Source organism: Electrophorus electricus, chromosome 2 (assembly GCF_013358815.1).
Source record: "Electrophorus electricus isolate fEleEle1 chromosome 2, fEleEle1.pri, whole genome shotgun sequence".
In the NCBI taxonomy this organism is placed as follows: Eukaryota; Metazoa; Chordata; class Actinopteri; order Gymnotiformes; family Gymnotidae; genus Electrophorus; species Electrophorus electricus.
The window spans coordinates 35,208,045-35,229,173 of record NC_049536.1 but is presented as its reverse complement, the minus strand read 5'-3'; the positions used below and the strand labels follow the sequence as shown (position 1 = coordinate 35,229,173).

The following is a 21,129-nucleotide window of genomic DNA, read 5'->3' as shown; positions in this document are numbered from 1 at the left end:
TAATAAGATTTATAGATCAGTAATTATAAATTAAGAAGGACATTTTTTTTTTATTTGGATGTCGTCCATGTATGAAGTTTTTAATGTATTTTTATGATAGGACACACTGGAGCAGGTGCTATCCTATACTTTAGTTCACGGTCACGTTCCCATTCTTTTTTTTTTTAAACCGCCACAATAATTACAAACCAATCCAAATTTTGTCCACCCGCCAAATCGTGTCTTTTCCTACCAATTGCAAATAAAACCCGCCCAATCTGGCAACACTGGCAGAGCCGAGCGCGAAATGGGAGAGACATGCGTGCCCGCTCAACTGCGCAGGTACAGAACCTCATATGTCCAGGTCTTGGACCGCACCCAACAATTTACAGCACTTAGTGATCAAAACTGCAGATAAAATGTTTCATACGTTTTCATCATCTGTTCGACAAAGAAGCTGTTGGCGGGCAACCCAATAATAGCACGTGTGCTCATACCGCCTGGAGTTTAAGTCATGAATTCAATGACTGTAATTGATTTAATTCGGTTTGAGTATTAAATCACCGCAGTTCTCTTGTCAACACTATCACCTGTGTAAACCTTTTACAAATTGATCAAAGATGACGAGTTCAGATGTCTGTTTTTATTAACCTGAGAAGTCATTTATACTAGCTATCGATAAAGGCCTGCGCGAGGAGTCATCGATATGATAGTGAGTCGTAGGTGTCGGATCAATTTATCAGTCACACCCATAGATTATATACAGTCGTATCTTCAGTGAAACACATCGTAAAGAAAATAATTTCGGAAAACATCAACTCGAAGGGAAACTATTGGATAACAGCGGGACCTTCTCGTAAAGTTAAACGGTAGTGTGGCCTTTCCTCCGTTGATTTATATTTGTGTGGCGGAGTTAATTGTGCTGCCACCGAACGCTCCAGGGCGCCAGAGACATTGTGGCTTCGCTTCGGGCGCAGTTCAGAGCGCACTTAAAACTGGAAGCGCCAGTATTTCATCTAAACTGCAAGAAACATGTTAACTCTCCAGGTCACATGTGAATGTAGGATATAAATCCTGGTTTAATATTCGCACTTTTTATGAGTACGTTTGTATGTGTCTTGGCTGCAAACCAACTTCTCCATTATGGAATAATAAAATATATTGATAAGTCACTACTCTCACTAAATGACAACCAGTCTAATTGAGAGGTGATATACATTACGTATGCATTCGGTTTTATTGAAGAAGTAAGATTGCAAGTGGTACCATTTTACCACTTCAAAATGTACAACAAAATTTAAACATTTATTCAATCTTGATACAAAAATACACATCTCAGTGACTTCCATATTGTAATAAATAGTTAACCATGCATCTACGATAAAAGGCACAGAAAACAGTCACTTAGTAGTCATGAAATTTACCAACTACCAAAAATCATCCAGATATCAATACAAGTGACTTAGTGTAACATTTTATCCCAAAGGGAGAACACATATACATCAGTTGTTTAACCTTAATAAATATGTAAAGGCTGTATATAGCTATGCACAAAGTTTTAAAAATTAAACTGTGCCATTGTAAACACAATGTAAACAAATAAAACTCACATCTCACTTCTCTTAACAGGATCATGTCAGATATGCAATCCTACAAATTTCTCTTGTGAATTGGTTTGAAAAAATCAGGCAGTATACAGCTTTATGTACACCATGTGTAGTGAGCAGTCTTATGAGACCACTTATGTTCTGGGAAACTCATTCAGAGACACACACGGAATGTGCGGAGACGGAGTCCCTGCAACGTGAGCGGAAGACTGCACTGGCCATCTGAATGAAATGAAATGACAGCAAATAATACCACAAGGAGGCACCAGTGTTTGGAGGTCAAACAACCTGCTACAGCTTATAAATGGAAACTATGCCGAGGGCAAATCTTATCTGCAGGGTTGTGTGTCCCTAATATCTTGGAAATGTTATATACATAAGTAATCATGAAACCAAATCAAACAATTCTCTTTACATCTCTAAAGGTTGACATGTATGGCACTACATCTTGTTAACAATGTATGTATATCTTTGGCAATGACTCATTAGGGGAAAATAATCTGACTTCTTTCCAATGCAATGCATAGTTATGTAAAGTGAAAATAAGATGCATAAAAAGAACACCATGTTAAGTTTTGAATGGCAGTAAACAAATATGTTAGAAAGAATTTTCATAATGTCTGAAAATAAGCTTGTGAACATGAGAAATGGTGGTTCCTTCCTCTCAAACAAGGTCAGTGGCTGCTTTCCTGCAGGCCACTCACTACAGACTAGCGTTCGTTGCCCTAAACGCATCAGGCTCCTTCATGGTCAAAGCAGCAAAGGAACCCTGACAAATGTACAAGCAATTTGGAATGCAAAACCCATTTGCATGTATACTATGGGCATGTATACTGTAGGGCATGTGCACGCCCTTTGTAATCTGGTGGCAGTTGCCTTTACCTCAATTTTGTTCCCTTTAATAAATTCTTTATGTAATTGAGGTTACATGCAGGTGCAACAGAATAAACACTCAGAGCGTCTGGCTGTGTTTTTGGTTGTGAATCACCGAACTTCACCAAAGCCACTTTGTCACTCATCAGAAATGAAGGTGTGGTTTGCCACCCTCTAGAGGGAGAGTAGGACATGACCAATTCACAGAGACACCTATAAGCACACTGAGTGCGGAGGTGACCTGTGAATTACGGGACCTGATTAAAGCTAAATGGGTGAAACGTCTCCGTTATAAAGGACATAGAAGAGGCACAGCAGGCAGTTCTGCTGGTTCAGAAGAGAACATCCAGTTGTCTTGCAAATTGTTCTGGAAGCACAGTTTAGTAGATAAACCAAAGATTTTCTCAAGGAAGATTTTATGAATTTGGAGAGAATATGGCATGGTCGGTCTGTCCACAAGCCACCTAATCTCAAAGTCAAGCATGCACTGTTTTGGGGTTTTTTGTTGTTGTTGTTTTTAAAAATGGCATAATAAAGCTTCATAGAGAAGTAAATGTATCAAAATAAATACAATATTGCACCCTCAATATAATACAACAGCACTTAACATATAAAGGCAGTTACTAAACAATTCACATCGGTATTGTGGTGCACTATTCACAATCAAAATTGTAAGATCAATATATGATGTTAGTATTAATCTATACAAACCTTTTCCTTACAGTTGGATTGAACAGTATAGACTGTCAGATATATTTACAGTGCATATATTAACTAACCAAACTTCACCTACACTAGTATACCCTGTAATGCCATCAGCTTAAAACAGAGTTCTGGGTATCCTATCAAAGTCAAATTTAACCCTAAATGCAATTCAAGGAGCAACAATCATGAGAAACTTATGCAAAGATGCAGATCAACTGCACAGTTTTAGGATTAAAAGAAGCGTCCTAGTCCAAGCAAAAATAGTTAAATAATTAATGTACATTTAGAGCTGATATGAGAAGTGACTATATTGCATTGATCTAACAATTACCACACTAATAGTTGATGCTTAAAATGATGTTACTGAATTTTGGGAAAGTGATACTTATAATTACTATGTGTTATTAAATTTGGGGAACCTCTAGATGGAAACTTTCAAAAGGACAATAAATTGGGCACATTTGCTTTGGTACTGTTTTCTTGAACTGATATATTGTCTTACTTTATGTGCTAATCATATATAACCTTGCTATCAATAAAGCATATTTTACAATAAATATGGCACAACATTTTGCTCTTTGAAACAGATTTCATGCGAAGAAATAAATAGAAAGAAAGCAGCAGTCTAACAAGACCACAGGGACACTTCAGTAGTATCATACTAAAGTCATAGAAAACTTGTTCAAGTGGTAGTTTGTACAATAAAAACATGACACTAATCATGCAGTGACGTAGACATCCAAATCAAGCATAAATACCATGCATCAGAATGTCACTGCGAATGTTTTCCTGGACTGCAGGGCCGGTTTGCAGCGATGGCCGTCAGACTGCAAGGCCACAGCAGTCATTTTGCTGTCTCTTCAAAATGTAAACAGTGCTGTCGAAAGAGGAATATTGCTGAGACATCCCGTCCCCGTCCTGCTGTGGCCACCCACCGCAAAGCGAAGGGCCAGCAAGCTCTTAAAAGGCCTCACTTCACCCACAGTGAACACTTCATGGAAGTCCTGTTTTGCTACTTGACTCTTGTAAAGATGCCAGAAGTTGCCTCTACAGTGAGAGTTGCATACCTGATTGTGCCATCAATGCAGTAAAAAATGGCTTTTGCTTCCCCCTATTAATCTACAGCCACATGGAATGTTCTAACTCTACGTCTATTTTGGCACCAGCACTCGTTTGAAACCATGACATTCAGGGGGAGTAGCCCCTGGATACGGAGCTCGTCTGGACAGTGGTGCTGCAAACACTGTCCACCTCAGGTGACGGAAGCGAGCGCTCGGCCCTCACAAGTCCATCAGGGCGCTCTTGGCCAGTTCCTTAGTTCCCTGCAGGATTCTCTTCATATGACCCACCTTCGAGATCCCCAGATCCTGCAGAGATGAGCACACAGAGTCTGCTTAGAATCACGTGATTTTAGTCAGTGGGAACATTATCAATTTTGTCCTAATTTCAAAGTGCATATACAGTGTGTATATTTCTTTAATCTCTATGGAGTTGCAGACTGAAATTATGTAAAATGTGTAAAATTAAAATACTGTAATTGCAATTTTTTTACTCAGAAATAAATGAAGCAAAAACTAAAAGCATATGCTTCACTGCTTTCTTAAAACAGTCTACTGTATTAGTGTTAACAGGGCTGTATTACAGTCCACACTGTACTGAAACTGAAATTAACTATTGCACAACATCGCCAGCAATGCCAGTGGAACTGGAACCTTTTAGTCTCTTTCTTCTTGAAATAACTGGTTTCCCATAAATACACCAGGAAAAGCCAAGAAACAACATGGGAGTTCTTACAGATAAATGACAGTGACATTTGAAATGAGGGGATCACAACAAAGAAAAAACATCACAGTCCCATAAATATGTATTCTGGGTGAAGCTTTAAATATGCAAACAATCCACTTGTTACATTTCTGGATTCTATGACTGGTTCAGTGTTTTTCATGAAGGCTGCTAACACATTTAATACAAATAACAAACAGACAACATACCATCATGTATCAAATGATTTCAAACTTTGCATCTAAAGTGTGAATTTGTGGATAAAGCGATTGTGTAATGTACACATGTACACGTTTCCTTGGTGCGTTTCGGTTGTTGTGGCTCGGGTGAGTCTTCATGCTGACATGGATATACTCCACAAACACAAACGGGATGGCCAACGATGTCTTCAGTTACTGGTTAAAGTTTTCAATTAGCCATAATGGCTGAATGAATTAACACGAGCTTTTAAATGGTCAGACATGTGCATTTTTACTTGATCAGGTAAGCTATGGATTTGCACATGATATAGAAATGTAATCTAAGTGTTGGTGATCTTACACACACACACACTTTTCTCTCACTGAACTCCAAAAACCGCAAAAATGGAGGCCTTCTTGTTCTCAGCGGAGCTCTTCACACAGGTTGGCTTGTCCGTAGTGGCTCCCTAGCTGATGCATGGGTCACATGACACTACAGGTGCAGCCACAGAGCGAGTCCCCCTGCCCCCACTGACTAACCTACACCTCAGGCTGCAGCAGGGGAGGGCCACAGACAGTTAGTACGTAAGTGGGTTCAAGTCCCAAATGACACTTGCACACAGGAAGCCAAGCAGAGCAGTGCAGCACAAAACAGCAAACGGGTCAAGAGACAGGAAAGAAAGAACGAGAGAGAGAGAGTGACAGAGGCAGGTTAAAGGAGGAGAAGGAAGGTTCTGTTTGTTCTGAGGGACATTGTGAGGCACAAAAGGGGGTGTGTTGTATACCTTCAGGTCCCTCCTCTCCAGGTGTAGGAGCTCAGAGCCGCGGATGTCATGCCGGATGAAGGTGTCTTTGTACTCCCCCAAGCTGAGCTGCTCCAGCCAGGCACCCACCTCCTCAGTGCCCCACCTCTGAACTACACAAGTCAAGAGCGAGAAACCCCCCTTGAGTCTCTTGGGCCCCCCCACACACACACACGACACAAAGCACAGGGGCTGAGCTGGATGGGGTGGAAATGAGGAGAAAACCACCACCACCACCACCACAACAGCGAGCACAAGGGGAGAAAAATCAACCAGCAAGAGAGAGATGGGAAGGAGAGAGAGACAGAGAGAGAGAGAGAGAGAGAGAGAGAGAGCAGAGGCTGGCAGAGAAAGGGTTAAACAGGCTGGGTTTGGTAAGGCCTCTGGTCACTGGCATACCCAGAGGTTTTCCGACATGCAGGTTATCACTGTGGGACCTCCACCACCGCATTCAGAGCACACACAAAAGACAGGAGAGAAACATGGATTTAGAGAGAGAGAGAGAAAGAGAGAAAGGAGGGAGTTTGGGAGTCTGAGGCCCCAATACTCTACATCTAGTCGTCACGCCATGCTTTGGCCTTTCCCTCCCTAAACTCTGGCTCATCCCTAAAGATGCTTCAGAGATTCATTTTTACTCAAGATTTGAAAGAGTTTCAGTCCAAACACAAAACCGACCGTGGACTTTGGTGTAACAGTTCACTTGCCTGGAAATGAATATCACCTACTGTTTGTAATGTAAACTACCTATTAAGTTTGTAAATGTCCTATAATGTACACTCATGCGAATGATGAAGACCAGTCCGGAATTGTGTGTGTGAACCCAGCATCCTTCTGTGCGCCGAGCACGGAGGTTCTCCTTCTTTGAGCAGAGCCCTGATTTGTGCTTTGCTTTATGTGTATGGATGGACAGGAAGACAGCATGAACACAGGAGGTGCAGGATGGTCACGAATGGTTGGACCAATGACATCACATAACCGAGAGCACTTTTGGGTGGGTGGGTGTGAGTGGGGTCAATGCTTTGTGTAGCTGTCAGCAAACAGGCCACACCTCACTGCCATACTGATTTTAAGAGGTCAGACACACCACTCTTTAAATGGGACGATGTCATATCAGTGACGCGACCATCTTCTCAAAATAAACACCTGAGGTTTCAGTTCTTACATCACTCGGCAATAAGATATTCCTGTCAATTTCCAGACACGACACTGCACTTCATGAACGCTCCAGCGGACGAGTGAGGAGCTCTTACCGGACTGTGGGCTGGGCTTCTTCAGGGCTTTCTCCTTCTTGAACTTTGGCACAATGCGGAATACGCCACTGCGACTGTTCCTCTTGCCATACTCCAGTGAGTGGTCCTACACACACACACACACACACACACACACACACACACACACACACACACACACATACACACACACATACACACACACTTTTCATTCCAACCGGCCCTTTTTGACGTCTTGGACGTGCTGATGACTGATGCCAGCGTCTCCGCTATCCCGCTCTCCGTTATCACGTTCCCGTTCCCAGTGCGGCACGGTGCAGGACTCACCTCCTCATCGTTGGGCTGCAGGATGTGGTAGAGCCAGGGTACCTCCACCAGCTTGCCCAGCTCCAGCTCCACACTCTGCAGGGAGCTGGACAGCAGCTCCTCCTCGGGCGGATCCAGCTGCTGCACAGCCAAAAACCACACACACAGCAGCCATGAACAACAGTAGCACCAATGGAAACCACGAAGATGTCTGAGGTTTAACGCTGACAGTCAGGGAGGCAATGGGGCTCCATTGTTAGAAGGAAAAAATAACACAGGACTTTTGAAAAATGGCCTCACCAAAGACACTCGCCCGACAAGTAATGATTCAGTCTCGTTGTGCAGAGCCTTCACCGTGCTGGCCACCTCGATGGCTGTGTTTCTGGTCAGACTCTAAAGGAAGGTAGCAGAAAGAACCACCAGACTATGAGATCACCAAACATGTACTCTCAGGTGGGGTCTCCCAAAACGCCCATCTCACCTCGGGGAACTTGGGGTGAGTTTTGTTGATGGCATGTGACGCGGCGTTGACGGCGTGTGCGAGCTCCTGCTCCAGCAGCCCGTTGGTCTTGGCCGCCTCACAGATATGTGTGATGAGTTGGTCGGCAGCGCGGGCGCATGTCTGCACCAGGCTGGCCTCCTCCTCGGTGGCCAGGTCCACGGAGTGCTGTGGGTAGAGGTGTGGGCGCAGCGGAGGCTTGTCGTACTTCAGCTTGTCCTCCCACGACTTCAGCGTGTTCTCGAAGGCCTGCGGAGGACCGGGACCGAGGCAGCGGTTCAGCCGGGTGCCGCGACTCGGCCAACTGCACGCGGGCGTGCGTGTCAGCGCATCGGCACTCACCCTGTCTCTGGTCAGCATCTGGGCCCGGTTCTTGTGCTGGATTTTGATAACCCCGGGCGGCTGAATCCAAGCCTCTCCATCCACCTGGACAGGCACCCCTTCGTCTCCCAGAATAGTGATCTTCACTGTGCGACACTGTGAGCGAGTCAGAGACAAGGACAGCATTTTACCAGTGGTAATGTCCTGAGGGTTACAGAGCAGATGGCACACCACATATTATAAATATATTATAAATGATAAAGCTCTGTGGTGTGTACGTGTAGGAGTCACCTGCGCTATGCGGTGATGCTGGAGTTTGATCACTCTGGACACTGCCATCTGCATACTCCCAAACACAGCCACCACCTCCAAGATTTTATCATCAAACGATGGAGCACAAAATATCTAGATGTGAATTGAAAAACAACAAAGCTCTGAAAATTCATTTATTTACTCCATGCAAAAAAGAAGATAAAAATTTGTTTGTCTATTACATCACCACTAGAGGGCCTTTCACACCGATACACAACCTAACTACTATCACGAAGGGAATTAACTCCGTGATTTTTTTTTTTGTGATATTTTTTAGTTGTGTGTGTGCATTTTCAAAACAAGGGCAAAACTAAATGTGTCCCAAACTGTGTTTATTAGCTGTGACCCAAAACCAGAATAAGACCAAGACTCCCAGCACTGACGTGCAATGTCGACAGGCTGGCTGTGGAGTCAAAGCTGAACCTTCTGACAGGTTCACTGGATGTCCCGTCGGAGATCACAGGCATGTCAGTGCTCCGTAATCTGTCCTGGCGCTTACGTAACAGGACTTCACTGTAGGACCCAGTGTAGCTTTGGCTCAGGGGCTGGAGGGGGGAACCCTCTCATTCTGGAGCTGGCTCAGACAAACCGCTCATTAAAGGCTCGCGTCAGAGCAGAATGATCAGGGTTTGTTCAGAGACCCACAGGACAGGCCTAGTGTGGTCAGAGTGCCACTCAATGATGCATTTGCCCTTATTGTATTTATAAATAAAAATGTATATTAGAAAAGTATGAATAGATACATAATAATAATTTGTGAATTATTTATTATAAAATGCATAATAAAAATGATCCATTTTACATTTTCTGAATAATGCTACTTTGCCAGCAGGGTTTTCTGAGTGAGTTTCTCCAGGTCCTGTTGGTTTTGTGCATCAGTTTAAAGAACAGATCTGACATGCTTCAGGAGAGCAGTTCAGAAATGTTCCAGGAAGTGAATCCAACACGTTTATACAAAAATGCCATCGCACAAGAGCCAAACCCCAAAGAGCTCTGGGCCACATCGAGAAGAAACAAGGAGATTAAAGTTAGGATGGAAAGACGGGAGCTAAACTAGACACAGGAAGAGGGGAGATGTGGGGTGGCCGGGTCACGTACATCATCCTCTTTGGTCCCGCCCCAGAAATTGGTCCCTCCAGCGTAGCTGGGAATGTTCAGCACGGCGATTCCCTGCAGACTGGGCAGTGGGATGTACTGTCCGTCACACTGCAAAATCAATCACACAGCAATGAGCCATTCGGAACAGCTGGGCCATTCCGCTCACCACTACAAACTCCCCGTCGAGCCAGTAAAGAACGAGCGGAATACTGAAATATCACATGTGTGTCATTAATGGGCAGTAGTGGCTCAGTGTTTAAGGTTCTTGACTTGTAATAGGATGGTTGCTAGTTCAAGTCCCACAACTGCCAAGTTGTCACTGTTGGGCCCCTGAGCAAGACCTTTAACCCTCAATTACTCAAGCTGTAGTCAGTCAGAATTGTAAGTTGCTTTGGATAAATGTGTCAGATAAAAGTGATTACTTACATCATTACGTTTAAGTACCTGTCCGCAATCACTCTTCATAAAACGAACCATTCTGACATTGTTGCTACTTTTTTAAGCAGTCTAATACTGGGCTGTTCTGTACCAGGCCTGCTGGCCTTCATGTTATACCTCTAACTGTACTTTTTGCTCCAGGTTCTTGTAGGTTCTCTGCAGAAGCTCCTTGGTGCCCAAGACTCCGTACCACATCATGTTCTTGGTGCGACTCCTACACGGGGGGCATGAAAATAAAGGCCAAAGCCCAGAAGGTCAGAGCAGGTTTGGCAGGGTTCCTCTGAGACGGCTACCTTGCTCTGTCCAGTTACACACAACTCCCCGGGTCTGCAAAACTGCACAGGTTAAATTCAGGGTAACAAAAACATGAACAAAAGTGAACTCTGTTTATTAAACATTGCACAAATGCTCTCAGTGAGGCGATGATGGCGAGAGGCAGGAGCCTGACCGGCACTTCTCTGGATGCTCTTCACGCTTGTTATTGAACTCTAGTGAGATCTTGGCGTCCAAACCGATCCCAAAGTAGTTGTTCATCACGCACTTCTCCAGATACCCGTCTCTGTGGGCCAAGTCATCAACAAACATCAACATTAGCGATGGCTGTCTGTCAGCACAGCTGGAGTGCGGCGCTGAGCCGGCGTGCTCACAGCAAGTCCAGGTCCGGGTCAATGAAGGGCGTGGCTCCAAAAGGGTCGATGTTGGCCAGCAGCATCTTACTGATGATGGAGCTCCCGGCGATGGAGGCGGCGAGGCCTGCCCGCAAACCTGCAGATCGACAGCGCCGCGAGACAGCCATCAGTGATTAGAAACGGCCCACTGTGGACACGCGATGCTCTTAGATCCCTGAGGTGGCGTAAATGGCGAGTGCGAGGTCCTACCTGGGCAGATAATACGAGTGTTCAGGACAGGCAGGTTTTCCTTGCTCGCGGTGAAGGGAGGGATGGAGAAGGAGCCGCAGGACTGTGTGCTGCGACTCACTCGACTCTCCGCAGGCGAGCAGGGCGATTTTGCCACTGCAGGAGTGAAGCAAGAGGGCATGTTAACACTTGTGACCATGAAAACCATATAAGCTACATTCACATGGCCTCTCAGGCACAGAACCTCAACAGCAGAAGGCACAGAGCAGTAGAAGAGAAGCAGACGCCACGGCAGCATTCGGCCCCAAACTGTCATTTGGTGTAGCAAAATATGGACGGATGTTAGCAAAACTAATTAATGGAATGTAATTTTCTGTTTGTAAATGTGAGTTCTGTGGCTCTTTATAAAGTTCTAACACTAGTCTAAATCGCATAATTCCAGAAACAACTGGAATATTAGTTTTCCATACGAAGCCAAAAAAAGTCACAGGAAAGTTCTATGGAAATTAACATGAACAAACACTGGTACATCAAAGGCAGCGAACAACAGGCCGACAGCTGTGAGCTGGTGGAGGGATCTGGAGCCCCTGAGGACCCAGACAAGTGGGAAGCCAGCCTGTCTAAGTGCCACTGTCCAGCACACGATGACATGCTCATTATAGAGACAAATGGATCACACAATTACAGCTCATAAGCACATGCACAACTCACACACACACACACACACACACACACACACGTACAACACAAACACACCTATACACACACTTATGCAATAGCGTTTGCGCAACTGAGCCACTGGTAGAAGTATAAGAAACATTATTTCGTCACATTAAAGGCACAAAAATCAGCTGTGTTAGAAAGCACAAGACTGCTCCTCGCATCGCTGGCTGCAAGTTCTTCAGGGGAGATCAAATGTTGCCATAACATGCTGTAGACACTAGAGGGCAGCATCACCGTCTTTGTCTGTGGACTACTGGTGCTGGAGCTGACGGGACTCACCGGGCAGAGCCTCCAGCTCCTTCGTGTCCTCATCCTTCTCACTCTCCCTGTTTTCGTCTTCCATGTCCTTTTTGAACTCGCCCGGCGCCTGCAGCTCCTGCTCATCCGTGTGGGCGTTCTGTTCATCCACCACTAGGAGACAGGAACCAGCCCCGGTGAGCAAAAACCTTCCCTTCTCAACTTTTAGGTAAAGGTGAGTGGCTGCGTCTGCTGGCCTAATGGTGCATGTTGTTGTGCGTCATGCTGTGCTCTCATGTGAAGAGCTCACTAAATCCAGCAGGACAGCAGTTGGCATGCCCCCCCATCCCCATCTTACTTTTCTCCGCCTGCTCAATGATCTGCCGCACGGCCTTCTTCAGGCTGTTGGCGCGGAGCACCAGCTGCTCCCGCGGCCGGAGGAGGTCGCACCGCGCCTCCTTCTCCGTGGCGCTCTGTTCCAGCTTCTCCTTCAACTCTGTCAGGGACTCCTCGCTCAGCTCCTCCTCCTCGCTCAGCTCCTCCTCCACGATGGGCGGAGTAGTGAGAGCAGGAGGCCTGGCTGCACGGGCCTCGGCGTTCAGCGTCTGCAGGAGTGAGTCCAGCTTCTCGTTCAGGACGGCACACTGCGCAGCGAGAGGGAAGGCGTTCGGCACACAGCTTAGGAAAACCGGGATGGGGAACGCCGTGTTTCCTCCTTCACTCTCAAATATTAACAAAAATCCTCACTTTAGGTTTGGAGCAAGATTGGAAACCTGGGGGGGAAGCCAAGCCTCTAAACGCGTGTAGGAGAGCAGGGCTGGAGTCTTACCTTCTGAGCCATGCTCTCAGCCTCCTCACTGTTCTCCAGCGTCTTCTCGTAGGACTTCCCCACTTTGGCCACAAAGTCCTTCACTGTTTCACAGAGGATTCTAGTGGAGAGAGCAGAGGCAGGTTGGTTCCTCCCTCTCTGCTTCTGCAGGCCTGGCATGTGCTCAGTGTGGGAAAGACTCCCAAGACTCACTTTGCTGAGGATATGACCACGGAGTGCTGATCTGAGTTGAGAATCTTACTGAGATGAGCAGCGACCGAATCTTCATAATCTGTAATCTGAAACTGAAGCCACGTGGGAAACATTGCAGGAGGGCATTCTCCAAAAATCAAGTCTCCAAACGTCAAAGGGTGGCGAGCTGACATACCGTGACATAAACCAACGTCTTACAGTAACCTTTGACTGCTTGTGGAAGTGGGTGTGTGTTTCAGGACTACCTGGCAGTCCTCTGTCTCCTCGGGCGTAGCAGGGCAGCTGTGCTTGGGAGGGATTTTAATCTCGTACGTCATTATGCTCCACCTGTGCGGAGCAGAAACAGCCGTGTGCTCAGCCACCGTCCAGACAGGCCCACCTCCTGCCTTTGGCTGCAAACACTTCATTTGGGTTTGCGACAAAAAGAATATAACAGCTGCCGTGTGGACTGAGTATGCGTGCAGGAAAACAGTACGCTCTCAGAGTGTGGGTCCGAGCCAGGCTTCCCACGGGGCACTGACATCATCACACACCTGAATATTCCTAAATCGGCTAAGAAAAAGCACTTGATATGCAGGTAAATACAGGTCTTGGAGAACCTAGTGAGCGATGTGGCATGAGCATTCCTCAGTGTGATGCCGTGACTCTCGTGGTTCACGTTTAATGTCTGTGCTGTTTCATGCTACCTATCCAGCATTTTGGTGCTGGCTCGCTCCAGTTTGGCCAGGATCTGTGGCAGCTGCGCGTCATCGTCGCACGACGGTCCCCAGCCCAGCACACGCGCCAGGTCGTTGCCTGTGCCCAGAGGCAGCACGCCCAGCTGGCACTGATGACAACAAGAGAGCACAGTCAGCCGTCTGGCCGATCCTCGTCTGCAGGCACCACCCATCTCGCCGGCACTGGGAACAATGCCAAGGGCTGAGAGGCACCTGTTTGTGTAGGTTGAGCGTATCGATTTCAGACAGGACCCAGCCCACGCTACCATCTCCGCCACAGACCAGGATTCGGAAATTGTCGAACTTTTGAAATAAGCGCAGCCTGAGGAATGAAGACACAAACCAAATCCGAGTGTCATGATAGTTAAGAAAACCACCTCACCTTCACAAGGTCTCTGAGTGTAATCAACCGCAGTAGTTACAATAGAGTGATATCTTAGCCTGGCGTCCACACGTGCAGACGTCCACGGCATGGCTCACCCTAAATGAGGACCACCGTTGACGAGGTCAAAGACCTGAGCAGGGTTGAGCAGCTGTTTGAAGCGACGCAGGAACTTCACTCCTTGGTTGTCTCCACTTTTGGAGTTGACAAACACTAAGAGTGGGCTGGCACACGACGGAGGGCAGGTGGCCTTCCAAAAGCCTGTAAAAAAAACACAACACAACACAACACAACACGAGGTCACGCTTTAAACAAAAGATTCAGGGGAGGGGTTTGGAGGTTTTTTTCGATGTTGCTTGGAAACACAAATGTTTTTGCAAATATGTGACTCACTGTGGGAAATTGTGTATGCATACATTTTTACACTTTGCTGAAGGGAGTTAAAAAGTTATGCAAGAGCCATGAATAACAGTATCTTAAAAAAAGAGTCTGAGTCACATCACCAAGAGTGCATGGGACAGCAACAGGACTTTCCCTCACATGCAAGACCCCTGCTCTCTGCTGAGCTGCAGTCCGGAGCCTGGGTAAGGGTTTCAATCAGCGCGTTACTCAGACACACTCCTGAGAAATTCCAATACATCAAGACTAAGTGAACTGCAATAAATGAATCAAACCCGAGCAGGTCCAAATGACAACATTAAGACTTTGAGATGTGATGGTTTCAGGGCCGATTCAGAGGAGCTGCTCATGCTGCATCTTCATTAGACCAGCGCTCCAGCTGTCCAGCCTCAGTGTGTGAGGGCGTGTGCAGACAGCATGTGTCCAAAGCACTGTCCAAGCGGCCCAGCCCAAAGGGTTAAAGACACTCCCCATACGCCCGATTTAGACGCATGGATCTGCCTCTCTGGGCTTGACTGTGTGTGTGTGAGAGTGTGTGTGTGTGTGTGTGTGTGTGTGTATGTGTGTGTGAGAGTGTGTATGTGTGTGTGTGTGCGCAGGGGCAGTAGATCGCTGAGCTTTAGCCCATCCCCCTCTCACTTGTCTTTCTCTTTCCAACCCTCTAATACTATCCAAGGGTTCCCTGTCTCACCATCCCCCTCCTCCCAGTCTCCCTCTCTCCCGTCTCTCCCTGAAGGAGACTGAGTCACGATGCTCTGGCATGTGCCAAAGGCAGTTAAGACCAGCGGGCCCCTGAGCCAGCACTGATCTGGGGATGCCTCCACATGAAGGATTGAGGAAGTGTACACACACACACACACACACACACACACACACACACACACACACACACACACACACACTCACTTTCTCTCTCTCTCTCTCGTGTTCACCCTCATGTCATATCACTCCCTCCACACTCCTACAGAGGCTCTGCCTTCATTCTGTCTCCAGCAGAAGCAGCCCACTAACACACTCTAATCAGACCATAACATCGCACATATTGATTTCCATTGCATTTGTCTGGCCCCAGCTAATCTTCAGTTCCCATACACACTTCTCCAATCAGAGGGAGAGCCTCAGACGTCTCCCACGGGGGCCATGGGGTCAGATCAATGTAGGGTGCTCTCAGAGGTCAGGCCAGCCTGACCCTGCAGGCGTTGGAAGGCGAGCTGCCAGCCCCACCCCGCTGCGCCTCGCGTCGTCATGGCGCTGGCGCAACTCAATCTGCTCCAGATTGCGTTTTTATTTAGCTGTCAATAAAGAGCAGCGTGCAATTTCCTGGACAACAAGGCTGCAGTAACGTGTGTGCGAAGGTGAGCTGAGCAAACGTCCCCCTCCCCCATTCAGAAAGCTCGGCGCAGGGCAGGGCCGCCCATGTTTGCTTTATTTTGAATTTTCCAAGCTTGTGCCGTTATGTTTACTCACACAGAGGACTTATTAGCTTGGAAGAAAGGAGAGTAACTTCCACACGTGCAGGCGAGGCACGGCAAGGCAGAGGGCACGATCGCTCACAATCGACACGAATAAATCACCATACAAGGGCACAGGAAGAGGAAATTCTACTTCCATAATGGCATGAATTAACAAAGCAAATGAGCTACATCTCCTCTGGTTCCACACCCTCACACTAGAGGGAGGGGCACTGGCTGGCTCTCTGTTTTGTTTATCTTCATTTATTAAAAAACAAAGACACGTACCGTCGGAGTCGATGCTGTTGAGCGCGGTGGGGGGGATGATGGACACTTTGCACTGGCCCAGAGGACACTTGCGTGGGAAAAGGTCCATGCAGGCCATATGCACCTGTTAAAGCAAAAGACAAACTCTCAGCTCCACTGGCACCGTGTGCATCCGGATGGGTGGCGTCACCGGGAACTGTGGGATATGAAGTCCTCACCATGGCTTTGCACCAGAGGCAGCGCCAGTCCTGCAGACGCAGCACGCTGCCACAGGTTTTGTCACACACGGCACACTTGGCACTGACAGGCAGGTTGCCTTCCAGCCACTGGTGGGGCATAGCAATCTGGAAACATACACACATACATACATACACACACACACACACACACACACACACACACACACACACACACACACACACACACACACACACACACACACACACACGCACGCGCACGCACGCACACACACGCACACACATGCACGCACGCACACACGCTTAGGCTGACTGCCACAGCCTTTCTCTCTTAGTGGTAGTTTCTGCGATGAGCACGTTTGTCCTCTGACAGGCTGTTAGAGAAGCGTCTTACCCCGTCCTCATCCTCAATGATGTCCTTCCCAATAGATGCCAGCGTGGTCCATTTGCAGTTATTAGTGGCTCTGACAGCACACCTTTTGTGGGCTTTGAATTTACACACTGTAAAGAGAGAGGACACATTCCTGAATCCTTCTGTTCAGAAGCCTTGAACAGCTCCAGCATGTCGTGCTTGTCTGCGTTCTTACAAAGGACAGAAAACCAGGACCTAAACACCTTACAACAGAAACATGATATCTAATGCCAACACTGGATGAAAGTCAGAAACATATCATATAAACATTAAGTACAAGTCAAGGCAACAGAATCAATTAGACTTTACAGACACACAGACCTTCACACTTTCTGTACCACTAAGCACCTGACTGGTGTGGGTGAGGACCAGTAAGCTAATGTCTGTGTGTTGATGTCCTCCACTAAATTGCATTGCAGCTGTAATCGGATTGGGAACGTTCATCTGTTCTGGGTCCATGATGAGAATTAAGTGGCTGATTGATCTGCAAACATCTTCCACACAATTACTGCCAAGTCCACATGAACACACACAAATTAGACACTAAACCTTTTACAGAACGCATACACGCACACACTTCATAATGAATGCAGAGGATCTGTCTCGCTTACTAACCAGCTGAAAGCGAATCTGTACACACGTTAATCTCCGAGCGCATGTTTACACTTCACCTTAACATGTGTTTCATGTTTGGATTCTGTTCACACTTCTCACAAAAATCTGTCCCCACTGTGACTAGATGAGATGCGATTTAAATCTCCTGTGGAAAAAGCGCGTTTCCGTTATACGTCTTACTGGATATGTGATTTCACAGCTGCTCCTACCAGTGAGGAGACGAGAAGCTTTTTCTTCCGCATGCTGTAGTTCCTGCAGTGGTCAAGGCTACTACTGTCCAGAGGACATGTTGGACACCAGAGAGGAATCAGCAATTGGCAGACAGATTTCCATTTACAACATTTTATATTTTCTAGTTTTATACTTTTGTATTAAATGTGGACAAGGTCCATCTCTGATCATAATCTGATCACAAAGCGTCACGGGGCGTTTATGGCCAAACGAAACTTGAACGCGATCTGATCACCAAAAACACGTGAACACCCGTATGTCCGTCCGTGTGTCTGTCCTTTGGTCAGTGATTGGCCAACAAACCATTAAGAGCTGAGAGTGCACCACAAGGGTCACAGGAAAAGTAAAAACAGTAAAAACAAAGGCCGAGATGTGGTGAGATCCATCCTCAGCATCTAAGACCTTTACCCAGCTGCACTGCCATGTGCTGCTGGGTCACTCTGGGTCACACACACTGGCAGTGACACTTCAACCAGTGTAAAGTCTCTTAGCTCATCTCAGTGCCATATCCTCCCCCCTAGCCCAGCACACACTCATACGTGCACTTCACTTCCACGGGTACTGCTTGTGGAAGACACACTGTGTGTGGCAGGAGACATCAGCCTCATCTCCTGCCACTCAGTAACAGATAAGGAGTCTTGGAAGTGATGCCATGGAACAGCCTCACCAACCACAACGACATTAGTACTAAGCAACTGCTCTTTCCAGATCTCCTGTTCGGCTGCAGTCCCACCCGATCGTCTCTACACATATCCGCCGCCCCACTGAAAACGGAGCTCTAATCAATAAAGCTAATGTCATCTTCAGAGCTGTTAGCAAACCATTTATGAGCTCAGTGATGCTCACAGAAAGCAGGACAGTACACAATGTGCAGCTAATGGACAGGATGTCTCTGTCAAATTTAGTGAGAAATGTGGAATCTGGCTCGTGTTGGGGACCACGTCTCTCATCGGTCCTTACTGACCGGCTGGTACAGGAAATCGAAGAGAAGCAGAAGCTCAGAACTCATGGCCACGACAGAATTCTGAACCACATCGTGACTGTTTGGCCTTCTCAGACAGCTTAAGAGCCTTCTTCAGGTCAGTGCGCACTGGCTGTGTTTCTATGCAGGCTTCTCCAGATGCCAGTACACTGGCATTTCCAAAATGACCAAAAGCAGCTCTAGAGATATTAATGCGAAGCTCAGGCAGACCATATGAGAACCTGACAGTGGGGCCTAATTAACACCCAAGAGGCCAGGAGTCCTGGAGAGAGAGGGAGGGAGACATTACTGCTCCACTGAGAGCGAGACACACACACACACACACACACACACACACACACACACACACACACACACACCATTGTGTCTGTTTCTGCCCATTTCTCTTTCTTGATTAAGAATAGCTCATTAGCACCGAATGAAAGTGACTGAATGTTTCTCAAATCTAGCACACGACGCACCACGGGACAACGTGCTGCACACAACACGCATGCAAATTCTCCAGATGACATGGAAGGTTGAAAGTAATATTTTAAAAATGCTGCACATGATATTTTGATGAAGTCAACAATATGTTTGCAGTTGCATAAAAATAGACTCTTGCCGAAATCAGGCCCCACTGATTATTGGTCACACAGTGTGAAGCTATTTTTACTTCCTGGTTTTGTGAGAGCCAATGACAGGCAGAGGTGTTTAATGAGCACCATCTGCATATCTCACAGTCTAATTAGCACTTTTATCTTTCCACATTTCAGCGCATTAACATAATGATACTGAGGCCGGTATTTTTAGAGCGATTGCATTAACCTGCCAGTAGCTTCTTTGAGGTATCTAGATTTGTCAAGACAATACTCACATGCACAAACACACACACAGTGAAGCTTCATGGGTGATGTTCACTGTTCCTCCCCCACGGCACCCTGCAGCCTGCATTACATTATCGTACTCTCCATCCACTGAGCTCAGCGACAGATCTGTGAGCGTAAACCCCGAACCTGCTCAGGCCGCACAGCAGGCCCGGAGGAGAGCGCTGCTACAGCACGGCTCCTGTGATTCGGCACCTACCTTCGCAGGAGAGGCCATGTGAGGTGACCCCTGAGAGGCTGTCCCGGCAGACGTTGCAGAAGGTTGGGCGAGCGTGGGAGCAGGCATACCAGTTGTGCATCCCTGAGAAATGTTCCACATTAAACTGTGCCGTCTGACAAAGGAGAAGTTAAGACACATTGGCAGAACCAGAATAAGACATTTTCAGAGCCCCTGGAAAGAAAGGCACTTTCAACACAAGGCGAGCGCCAATGGCTGTTCGGTTTGAGATGAGGCGGGCGCCCTGGCGCATGCGCACCCGTGCTGCAGTACCACACGGCTGAGCCCAGACTTCGCCGTGCCTGCCCACACTCTGCCAGGCACAATGGTACGCGAAGAGAGCCAGCGAGAGGTACTGATGCCCACAGACAGCTGGACGTATCGTACTCTGATTGAGCAAAGCCTTGTCCTACAGGTAACGCCAGGCCTCCTCCCAGGGCTTCTGACGTGACTTAATTAGTGGTAAAGGCAGGGACGGACTGCTCCCCGCTGGGCGGCTGTGTGGGGGCAGGCAGAGAGCGCAAGCTCAGGGTGTGGTATTGCAGAGCTGGGGGACTTATGTAATCTTTTTCCTTCCTCTCGTTTCCAAGGCAATATATATTCAATATTATTACCATACAGTGTCAAAAAAAAAAGACACTTATAATCACTATCTATCAACAGGTTGCGTACTGAAGCAATTTAAAACAATCACGCTACAGAAATTCACAGAAACATATTTCAGTGTCATTCACATGTTCAAATAAAATTTATATCTTTCTTCTACATAATTAGCCACACAAGAAAAAATAAATAAAACATTGAGCACCATCACTGGTGCTTTTTCACAAAGAAGAAGAAAAAGAAGCTGCGAAGAAAATCCCAGCAGAACAACACAGAGGTAATCTACGTAAAAGCATGCAGCGTAGACTCTGCTGGAATAGCTGAAACTTGCCGAGTGCGAGTGGTGAGCGTGTAGCATGCGTATGTAGTGCACCATCCAACCTAAGATCTGTGTTAAAAGCCACAACAGCAGCGCATATCGAAGCACAGATCACATCACACATACACAGCACCGCGTGCAAATCACACAGGAAACTGTTTCTTCTGTCCATTGCATTATTACTTCAAGTTCAAGACTCCATTCAAAGTGAGACCACAAAATGCGTGCGAGAGAGAGTCCTACCTCGTAATGCTCTCTGGACTGAACTGATTTCAAAGAACTGATCCAGTCTTCCATCTCCTTCCTGTTCTCTGCACACAGGATGAGCCTTCGAAAAGGAGTAATCACCTGCGAGGAGTGAGAGTGAGAGTGAGAGAGAGAGAGAGAGAGAGAGAGAGAGAGAGAGAGAGAGACGAACGCCTCACTCTCCTGCCTTATCTGGGTCTCAGCCTGTCAGGGAGTGTGCTGAGGACAGGTCAGAGCTTAAAGATGAGCGCCAGGCC

The 21,129-nt window shown here is 46.9% G+C and overlaps 1 protein-coding gene across 5 annotated transcripts in view; it reads right to left on the bottom strand.

Annotated features, from left to right (window-relative positions):
- Positions 1–1,462: 1,462 nt before the first annotated feature.
- The window catches only part of dgkh (diacylglycerol kinase, eta), a 44,288-nt gene continuing 24,621 nt past the window's right edge, over positions 1,463–21,129 (bottom strand). For 4 of the 5 annotated variants that reach the window (XM_035522229.1, XM_035522233.1, XM_035522228.1 and 1 more), the window contains 26 exons: positions 20,870–20,974; positions 19,687–19,819; positions 16,776–16,882; positions 16,403–16,528; positions 16,206–16,308; positions 14,166–14,328; positions 13,899–14,007; positions 13,656–13,795; positions 13,215–13,296; positions 12,970–13,061; positions 12,778–12,877; positions 12,307–12,592; positions 11,991–12,122; positions 11,010–11,144; positions 10,779–10,896; positions 10,580–10,690; positions 10,249–10,345; positions 9,694–9,801; positions 8,575–8,688; positions 8,305–8,439; positions 7,945–8,211; positions 7,764–7,856; positions 7,485–7,604; positions 7,179–7,284; positions 5,911–6,041; positions 1,463–4,531 (listed from right to left, as the gene is read on the bottom strand). In XM_035522229.1, the coding sequence (XP_035378122.1) occupies positions 4,445–4,531; positions 5,911–6,041; positions 7,179–7,284; positions 7,485–7,604; positions 7,764–7,856; positions 7,945–8,211; positions 8,305–8,439; positions 8,575–8,688; positions 9,694–9,801; positions 10,249–10,345; positions 10,580–10,690; positions 10,779–10,896; positions 11,010–11,144; positions 11,991–12,122; positions 12,307–12,592; positions 12,778–12,877; positions 12,970–13,061; positions 13,215–13,296; positions 13,656–13,795; positions 13,899–14,007; positions 14,166–14,328; positions 16,206–16,308; positions 16,403–16,528; positions 16,776–16,882; positions 19,687–19,819; positions 20,870–20,974 (3,300 nt within the window). In that variant the 3' untranslated portion in view covers positions 1,463–4,444. The remainder of the gene's footprint in view (positions 4,532–5,910; positions 6,042–7,178; positions 7,285–7,484; positions 7,605–7,763; positions 7,857–7,944; positions 8,212–8,304; positions 8,440–8,574; positions 8,689–9,693; positions 9,802–10,248; positions 10,346–10,579; positions 10,691–10,778; positions 10,897–11,009; positions 11,145–11,990; positions 12,123–12,306; positions 12,593–12,777; positions 12,878–12,969; positions 13,062–13,214; positions 13,297–13,655; positions 13,796–13,898; positions 14,008–14,165; positions 14,329–16,205; positions 16,309–16,402; positions 16,529–16,775; positions 16,883–19,686; positions 19,820–20,869; positions 20,975–21,129) is intronic. The other variant, XM_035522230.1, reaches the window with a different exon arrangement.